This window comes from Chelonia mydas, chromosome 7 (genome assembly GCF_015237465.2).
Source record: "Chelonia mydas isolate rCheMyd1 chromosome 7, rCheMyd1.pri.v2, whole genome shotgun sequence".
Taxonomy (NCBI): Eukaryota; Metazoa; Chordata; order Testudines; family Cheloniidae; genus Chelonia; species Chelonia mydas.
In genome coordinates, this window is record NC_057853.1 from 119,386,586 (window position 1) to 119,396,433 (window position 9,848).

The 9,848-nt window shown below is 48.4% G+C and overlaps 1 protein-coding gene across 2 annotated transcripts in view; it reads right to left on the bottom strand.

Moving 5' to 3' along the window:
• WBP1L (WW domain binding protein 1 like) overlaps positions 1-2,856 on the bottom strand; it is an 81,428-nt gene extending 78,572 nt beyond the window's left edge. The window contains exon 1 of one of the 2 annotated variants that reach the window (XM_037905867.2): positions 2,749-2,856. In XM_037905867.2, coding sequence (XP_037761795.1) covers positions 2,749-2,793 — 45 coding nt within the window. In that variant the 5' untranslated portion in view covers positions 2,794-2,856. Of the gene's footprint in view, positions 1-2,575 lie in introns of both variants that reach the window. The other variant, XM_037905866.2, reaches the window with a different exon arrangement.
• Positions 2,857-9,848: the final 6,992 nt, after the last annotated feature.

Below are 9,848 nucleotides of genomic sequence, written 5' to 3' on the forward strand. Positions count from 1 at the left end.
ATATAGTTGTAATTAAGCTAAGAAATCCATACATGCTAGGCATGGAAATGTACAGAAAAGGCATCCAAACTACTTTTATTCTGCCCTATACTGACATGATACACCACCACAGAATTATGATTAATGCATTTTAGAGTTTATGGTTCCAGATTTGATAAAACGGATTTTTAGAGATATTTATTTTTCACTCCGCCTCGCTTTATGGTGTCACTTCAGAGCAGAGTTAAAGAATCCAAACCATCTTAACTGTTTGATTTCCTTTTCAGTTTAACCTTAACTCTGAATTTCTTGATTTGTAGTGGTTGTTTTTTGGATAACTGCAATATTTTAACCCTTAATTTACTAATACATACTCTCAAGATTAATTCCAGTTTACTGGATACAGCCGAATTGCAAGGAAAGGTCAAGGAGGCAGAGAGTGGTTAAGCAAACTGAAGTCCAGATCGTATAGAGCAATAAAATAAGAGTAACTATACGAAATTTTTTGGTAAAGACTATAAGCAGCATGGACTATTTTTAATCTGAAAAGCAGAATCATCTGCAACAGAGCATGCTCTTGGGAACTTTTGCTCAGTGCAGCTCAACAATAAGAGCTCAACCTACTGAATTACACAACACATTCCCTGCAATAATACCTCACCATTCTTTAGCCTCCCAGTGCCAGTACCGCCCCATCCTAGCTTTACACAATGTTACTTATAAGATCTGAAGGAATGACAAATATAAGGTGGCATGGATGCAGGTGTACATGAATAAAATTTTGTTATAAGCTTATTTTCAATATTTCACATTTCTGATTACAATTCGTAGTAGGTGGTGCAATAACACTAGGTGTTTGAGATGCAGAGGTAACCTAATATCTAAAATAAGCAATGTAAGCATATATATATATATATATATATATATATAAACAAAAATTTTACAAAGGAAACTTATAAAATATCTTCTTGCCACTATCTGGTCACCACAGGAAATACACATTACCAAGAACAGTGTACCTTCACTCATGAAATACATAAACTTTTTAAAGCAGCCCATCCACTCTCCCGCTGTCTTCCTCCCCCTAGCCCCACTTCTCATATCCACCAAGGTCTATTTTGCTGTTGTACTGATTTGAAAGATTAGACGTACAAATTGCATACGCAAGTAGTCTAGGAACAAACTTGCTTTTATTACTGTTGCCATGTCTTCCCTCACCAATTCCTTCTTGTTTGAGACACACTGAGAGGCAGTGACTAACAAAAAGAAAAGGAGTACTAGTGGCAACTTTCAGAGTAACAGCCGTGTTAGTCTGTATTCGCAAAAAGAAAAGGAGGACTTGTGGCACCTTAGAGACTAACCAATTTATTTGAGCATAAGCTTTTGTGAGCTACAGCTCACTTCATCGGATGCATGTACTCCTTTTCTTTTTGCGAATACAGACTAACACGGCTGCTACTCTGAAACCAGTGACTAACAAGTATCTTTTACTCACTTTACAGCAACTACTGCATCTTTGTATATAAGGGAACACAGAGGTCCACAGTTTTCTAGAAATAATTCCTCCCTCTGAATGGCCCACCGCTAAGATATGCCATTTGCACAAAGTTGAAAATTTTATTTACATTAGCTCCCAAAGGAAGTGGTAGAAGCACCATCACTTGGATCAGTAAAAACCAGACCGAAGACACAGTCGAGAATACACAGTAGGGTACAATCTTGCACTAATCCGCACAGGAAAGGACATAAGATTTAACAGATCTACAATTTCCATAGTCACAGATAGGCTACATCTGAAAATATTTAAAAGATTCTAGACATTCAGCACTCCAAAACAGCAGCCTTCCTGCCACTCAGCAAAACAAGATTTTCAATCACCTTGGTAAATATACACAATCAGGAGGAGATCATAAATTTTGTGGTCAATTCTCCCATCAGTGGGTCAACACTGAGTGTCCCGAACAATATGTTTTGAGATGGGCGCATCTCTGGGTGAGAGTCCATGATCTGGGTTACACGGGAGGTCAGAATACAGGATCATAATTACCTCTCCTGGATTCAACCCTAATAATCTGTTGAATTTATTTCCAGGGTTGGGGGGTTGGCTGGTTGGCTTTTTTTACCCGGGGTCCTTCATACACCACATGGTAGGAACGGCAGGGCTGACGTGGGGCAATGGAAGAGAACATGACAACATACAGGCAAAAAGATTCAACAAAACATGGGAAGGGAAGTAGGGAGGGCTCAGACCCTCCTCCTGGGGAGCTCAGAATAAGGGGAGAAATCTTAACTGCGGGCAGGGCAGCGTATTAAGAAAATCAACAGCACACAGACGAAGGTGAAAGCAGGAACCCGCTTAGGCCCCTTTCCCAGGTATGAGGGGGGTACACAGGCATGGGGGGGGGGGGTGGAGCCTGCTGGGCCAGGCCCCAAAGTAACCCCCCCCCCTTCCCTCCCCTCAACCCAGGGAGCCGCATCCCGAGCACACACTGCAGCGCCCCTGAGGGGTCCCCCGAGGGCAGCTCCCCTCCTCGGACACCGGGCCCCCCGAGCCGGTCGCCCCCCGCAGGCCTATCGCTGCCCCCTCAGCCCCTACCTGGGCGGGCTCCACGCTGGCCGGCAGCCCCTCGGGCAGGACCTGGAAGAGCAGCAGGGCCATGGCGCCGAGGAGCCTCCTCTCCATCCCCCCCCCACCCCCCGCCTACCTAACCCTACCGCGCCCGGCCCGGGACGGGAGCAGAGGGGCGCCCCGGCTGCCGCCCCGCCCACCTGGCGTTCCCATTGGGCCGCCCCACGCCCCGCTCTGCCTGTCATTGGCTCATGTCATCCGCTCGTGGCACCCCAGGGGTTGAGCTAATCCCGTGCGCCGCCATCTTGAGTGCGGCCCGGGAAGAACCCTGTTTTCCGTTTTGGCCGCCATCTTGAGTGTGGCGGAAGCATATGGAAGGGGCTGCTGCGGAAAGGGAGAGTCGGCGCCTGACATTTAAAGGGCCGGCGGTGGGAGGTGGATGGTGGCCCAGGGCCCTGCCGTCTGGCCTGTGCCCACCGCGTCCCGGCCCTTCCCTTCCTCCCCCAACTTGTCCCCAACTTTGTAAAGAGAGAGATCACTTTAGATAAGCTATTACCAGCAGGAGAGTGGGGTGCGGGGAGAGAAAACCTTTTGTAGTGGTAAACACCCATTTTTTCATGGTTTGTATGTGTAAGAACATCTTCTGTATTTTCCACAGTATCCATCCGATGAAGTGAGCTGTAGCTCACGAAAGCTTATGCTCAAATAAATTGGTTAGTCTCTAAGGTACCACAAGTACTCCTTATCCTTTTGTCCCCAACTGTGTCCCCGTCACCCTGACCCTGTCACCCCTCCTTCCCCCCCCCCGATTGTGTCCTCATCACCCCCAGCTCCCCGCCTGTGTCCCTGTCACAGCTCTCCCTTCCCACCCTCCCCGCCTTGTCCCCATCACCCTTAACTGTTACACCCTGACCCTCCCCCAACCACGTCCCCATCACAGCCTGAGCCCCTGACCACATCCCTGTCATGCCCCAACTCTCCCTCCTGACCATGTTCCTGTCACTCCCAGACCCTCCCTCGCCTGATCATGTCATGGATTGAGAACTGGTTAAAAGACAGGGAACAAAGGGTAGGAATAAATGGTAAATTTTCAGAATGGAGAGGGGTAACTAGTGGTGTTCCCCAAGGGTCAGTCCTAGGACCAATCCTATTCACCTTATTCATAAATGATCTGGAGAAAGGGCTAAACAGTGAGGTGGCAAAGTTTGCAGATGTTACTAAACTGCTCAGGATAGTTAAGACCAAAGCAGACTGTGAAGAACTTCAAAAAGATCTCACAAAACTCAGTGATTGGGCAACAAAATGGCAAATGAAATTTAACGTGGATAAATGTAAAGTAATGCACATTGGAAAAAATAACCCCAACTATACATACAAAATAACGGGGGCTAAATTAGCTACAACTAATGAAGAAAGAGATCTTGGAGTCATTGTGGATAGTTCTCTGAAGACATCCATGCAGTGTGCAGTGGCCGTCAAAAAAGCAAACGGGATGTTAGGAATCATTAAAAAAGGGATAGAAAATAAGACGGAGAATATCTTATTGCCTTTATATAAATCCATGGTACGCCTACATCTTGAATACTGCATACAGATGTGGTCCCCTCATCTCAAAAAAGATATACTGGCATTAGAAAAGGTTCAGAAAAGGGCAACTAAAATGATTAGGGGTTTGGAATGGGTCCCATATGAGGAGAGATTAAAGAGGCTAGGACTTTTCAGTTTGGAAAAGAGGAGACTAAGGGGGGATATGATAGAGGACTATACAGTCATGAGTGGTGTGGAGAAAATGAATAAGGAAAAGTCTTCTGCAGTTTCCACGATATGCTATGCATCCGATGAAGTGAGCTGTAGCTCACGAAAGCTCATGCTCAAATAAACTGGTTAGTCTCTAAGGTGCCACAAGTACTCCTTTTCTTTTTACGAATACAGACTAACACGGCTGTTACTCTGAAAAAGGAAAAGTTATTTACTTGTTCCCATAACATAGAAACTAGGGGCCACCAAACGAAATTAATGGGTAGCAGGTTTAAAACAAATAAAAGGAAGTTCTTCTTCGCTCAGCGCACAGTCAATGTGTGGAACTCCTTGCCTGAAGAGGTTGTGAAGGCTAGGACTATAACAGGGTTTAAAAGAGAACTGGGTAAATTCATGGAGGCTAAGTCCATTAATGGCTATTAGCCAGGACGGGTAAGGAATGGTGTCCCTAGCCTCTGTTTGTCAGAGGGTGGAGATGGATGGCAGGAGAGAGATCACTAGATCATTACCTGTTAGGTTCACTCCCTCTGGAGCACCTGGCATTGGCCACTGTCGGTAGACAGGATACTGGGCTAAATGGACCTTTGGTCTGACCCAGTATGGCCATTCTTATGTTCTTATGTCCCTGTCACACCCTGACCCTCCCTCCTCTGCTACCATGTCCCCATTATGCCCCAACCGTATCCCCTGTATGAAACAACTTCATCCTTCTCCCCACCCAGTATGATTGGTACCATCATCCACTGCCTCGGGAAGTGAACTCGACAACCTGACAGGTCAGGTCCGGTCTCTGGCCTCATCTATGACAGTCAAGACAGACCCAGAATAGCTGATGGCTCCAGTGCAGGTGCCCCTGCTGCTACCACCCCAGAGAAGGACACGGGAGGGCCATGGTGAGGGAACAGGTCGGGAAGCCTCACAGTGCATGGGCCGTAGGAGGCTCCATGTGGGGTGGGCCTAGGACCCCAAATTGAAGGGGATCAGCATGACAAGTGAGTGGACACATTCCCACTGTTAAGGTGTAAGGTTGCTCCTGCCGTGTCAGCTCTGCCATATTGCACATGCTGCATTTTCAGTGCCCAATATTAAATAACCAATAATGCCGTGGCAACGCTAAAGGAAAGAGGAATAGAAAATGTCGCTTGACAGAGCTTAGCTTAGGGAAGGTCCTGGCTTTTTGATGTGCAGAAAATCCTATCTGTCTCTGCACTAATGTGGGGGGAATTTTTTGCATGTAATTCCCATTTGATTTGATTTTTTCTTTTCAAGATACAACGCTGTCATGTTTCACGTTTTTGGCCATCAGTTCGCTCAGGACTTGTGCTCACAATTGCTCAGTAAAAACATATCCTTGCTTTGCAAATAAATAAATAAATAAATAAATAAACCCTCTGTCCCTCCCAAGGCAGCAGTGTTTGCTCAGCTTATCGCTAACCCCCTCCCCCAGCAAAACAAACAGCATGTGTTCCTCTTGAGTCGGGTACAGAGTGCCTGTACAGTATGCCAGTACTCATCGTGACAGGGTATGTGCTGAAGCAACATTCCTGGAGGAGTGAAAATGATGGTGGCAGCATCGGCTGGTGCCTGCCTCTGTGTCTTTTGCCTTCTCTATTCCAGTTTGCTTTCCAGCCCCTCTGCCTTGGGCCTGCTTTTCACTTCTTTCTGAGAAAAGAATGAAAGTCTGAGGTGGAGGACTCAGACTCTGGGCATCTGATTGACTTTCTGCACCCTGAGTATGAGATCCCTGAGAGACCCACCTTTTTCTGAACAGTGGTGCCTGCCTGTGATTTAGAGGAGGTTGAAAGGGAATCCTCAGACTTCTCAAGGAAGATATTTGGGGGTATCATTCATGGTGCCCTGATAACTGGTCCAATATGAAGTCCATCCATGGTGCTGGTCACTTGTCTGAGGCAACTACTTGGAGAAGATGGCTGCACTCTCATTGCCAGCTGCTGCACCTCTTGCTGCTACTAAGCTCACTTTCTCTTGCAAGCTCTTAGTTCTGTGGCCAACTCCACCAGCAGAGCCTTGTGCATCAGCCTTGTTTGTGTGGTCCTCCTTCACAAAGACATACCACTGAAGCTACTGGACAGGCAATCCACCTGGAGACATGGCTAAAGGCCGGGCAACCTAAAGCTGGCTTCTTTATGATGTTACCAGCTTTGCCCATTAATATGGGGTATGGTCATTTATTAGGGTTACTCTTCGCGGGGCAGGGGGCTGTATTTCTATTGATGTACTGCTGATGTCACTTGTGTTCTCATACAGAGCTCTACTTCTCCCTGCTGCAAGTTCCCTCCCAATGGAGCTATCCTGCAGGACCTAGGTTCCCCAGGGCTGGGTTCTTCCAGCCCCAGCCTCAGACAAGAACACACACATTAACAGAGGGCGTCTGAGAGGAGCAGGTTACTCAGCACTCCCAAGCTGACTCCTTATATATCCCCGGACTCAGTAAGCTGGGTCAAGCAGCACTTCCAAGCTGCCACCCTCATATGTCCCAGGTTCAGCCTGTGTCTATCCCCACTTTCATGATACAATTGTTCTGGTAGTAACTCACTCGATGAGCAAACCCCACAGGATTTTTGGGCGCTGCAGCGATCTTTTAGCTTAGGTACAAGGAGCATTGCTGCAGAGCGAATGAGGAAACCAAAAAACACCCTCGGGGTGGGGGAGGAGGGTGGGAGGGAGGGAGAGAGAGAGAGAGAGAGAGGGAAGCAACCAGCTTAATCATGAAAGTTATTTATTGCCAGGTAATAACCATACAGGAGCCAAACAGCAAAACAAAACAGTTCTAATATTAAATCTAACTTAAACTTGATTATAAAAGTCAGATTTAGAAAACTATAACTGATCACACAATTCAGGGTCAGAAGGCTATACCTAGAGAGAGAGAGGGAGAGCTGGGTTCTCACCACGCCATGAAGCTTGAATCGATTGGGGGTCCCAGGTGGTGGTGGTCCCCCTAAGCGCGTCATGGCTGCAGCATGGGAATCGAACTAGTAAATTGTTGTCCCCATCTCTATCAAAGGGGATTTATCAGCCTTAGACACCAACAGTGTTTGAATGTTAAGTCCATCCAGCCCCTGCAGTCATGTCAACAACAAAACGGAAGCACACAGAGTTCCCGTAGCAGGGAGGAGTCCCTTCAAGAAGCTAATGACCTCAATGGCGACTTAGGCTGGGCCTGTTTGCTTTGAATAGCAGTGGCACGTTGTATTACAAGAATCGTCTTGTTAACAACAAGGCACGAGGCTCCTTGGCTCCAAGCAGGCACGGCTGGTGCGCACACCGCCGAGCCGAGGCGGGGTGCGTTTGCCACGGGCTCAGCACAATTCCAGACTTCAGGTGAAATTGCTCTTGTGCAACTTGCACACAAAAAAACTGCCGGCAGGGAGAGGAAAGAGAAGCAATTCTCCTCTTCTTGGGCCTCTTCCCTCCCCGGGGAAACTGGCCCTTATTTCACTGGGGATTAGAAATATCTGAGATGCCAAATTATCTCCATTATGTACTAACAGCAGACCGGCAACCAGGAACCTCCTCCCCAGACTCAAAGCCATCATCTGGCTGACCGGCTGTGACCTGTTTGTTATTTCCGAGTGCCCAAGGGGGGGGGCTAAGGCCCTGCCCAGCAATGAGACATGGTCCCAGCCCCCAAGAGCTTACGATCTGAAACCCTTATCCTGCAGTCAGATCCATGCAGGTGCGCTGAAGGCAAGGGGGCCCCGCCTGAGCCCCAGGATCCAGAACCAGCTGCAGGATCAGGGCCTAAATTCAGACCTGAAAGCGAGGCTCATAATAAAAAAAAGGGATGGAGGGAGGGGGAGAGAGGGATGAGATAATGGGAACCTTGAGCAGACCATGTGGTTAATCAATAAGACACTCAATTAGGGCTTTTAACAATTGTTCGCTGGCCTCTCCTAGGGGAGACATTGAGGGAGATGTTTGGGGTGAATGGGTTTTGGGAGGGTGCCTCAAGCACGGGGCAAAGACTACAGATGGTATCAGGGTAGCAGGGGTGAAGGGGGAGGGGAAAGGAGGAAAAGGAGACCAGGGCGGAGATATAGAGGCCAAATGGCCTGAAGGCCTTCATAACAGGCCAGGACACTTGGGCTCACTGCCTAGGACAATGGGGAGCCAAGTGGAGCTGGTCATACAAAGGGATGGGAGGCAGTTGATTAGGGACACAGCGACTAGGATAGACTGGAAGGGGCAGGCCAGCCGGGGAGACCAGAGTAACCAAGCCAGCAGGGAATGGGTGAGCAATTTCGCCAACAGGAGGGAAGGCACCGTTCAATTGGCCATTGGGCTCAGTGCTGGTCTTGAAATGTTCAGAGCAAGCAGAGGGTCAATCTCAGGAGTTCAGCCTTTTCGTATTCACACTGATCTCCAGCACACGTGCCTGCCTGCTGCTCCTCTCCTCCCAGCAACAGCAAGGTCATTGTACAGCCACAACCTGCTGTGAATCGAGGATGGAAGCTACTGCTCCACGGGGTGGTCACAACTTTCATCTCCCATTAGCCCGGGGGGGGCATTGCGAACAGCCCAGCCACACTTCCTGGCCAAGGCCCGGACTGCTCTTTGCCAGGCCAGGCAGAAGGGTGTGCTGCTGTCACGCCCTTCCCTGGCCAGGTGGCCGCTCGGCTACAGATCAACTCACACAGCCTTGAACATTAGAACCTGCTCCCCTCGGGCCAGGACAGCAGGGTTATTATCCCAGGCTCTCTAATTGCCACCGGCAGCGTTCCGCAGGCAAGGGCAGAAGAGAGGCCGGCCAGTGTCTCACCTGGAGGATGGCACCTCTAACGGCAGCCAGTCTGCCGGGCCGCGCTTGTGTGGCGGAGACGCAGTCGGCAGGGAACTACTTGCTAAGTGTGCGTATCCCCGTGACAGATTTAAGTCCTCACCCTTGCACAGCAATAACCAAATTATCGGGCAGTTGTCATGGCAGATTGTCCTGACACCCTCTCGAGCTACCCCTTCCCCAATACACCACCCCAGCCACACGTCCTCACCCCGCTAATAAAGACGCACATTCCTTCCCTCCCCCACCCCGTGATGCATGCAACCCCTCCCCCCCCCAATTATGAGAAAGCTGGAGCTGAGATACAGTCCAGTAACTTAAGGGCATAAAACATCACAGGGATGTTGTAATTATCCCAGAACTGAGCATTAGAACACCAGGAAAGTCAGCATTAAGCTTAATTTAAAAGAAATCCAATCATGTTAAGGTATGAAAAGACAAGTTAGGGGCCCCAAGCAACCTTAACTCTGCCCAGTAATGGCATTTGGGGGTTGAGGGAAGAGAACGAAAACTCCATCTATCAATTTAATCTAATGTTGGAGAACAAACTAAAATGTCTTAATTGTAACCAGATGCTTATTGCATGGAATCACTAGAGGGCAGCAGGGACTTTTTAGTCTGTGGCTGTACAGCACCTAGCACACTGGTGGGCTGGTCCACATTTGGAGCTCCTAACCCTTATGGAAATAGGAATAATAAATGACAATACAATGGAAATCTTAGCAGAGGAGTCCTAGTGCA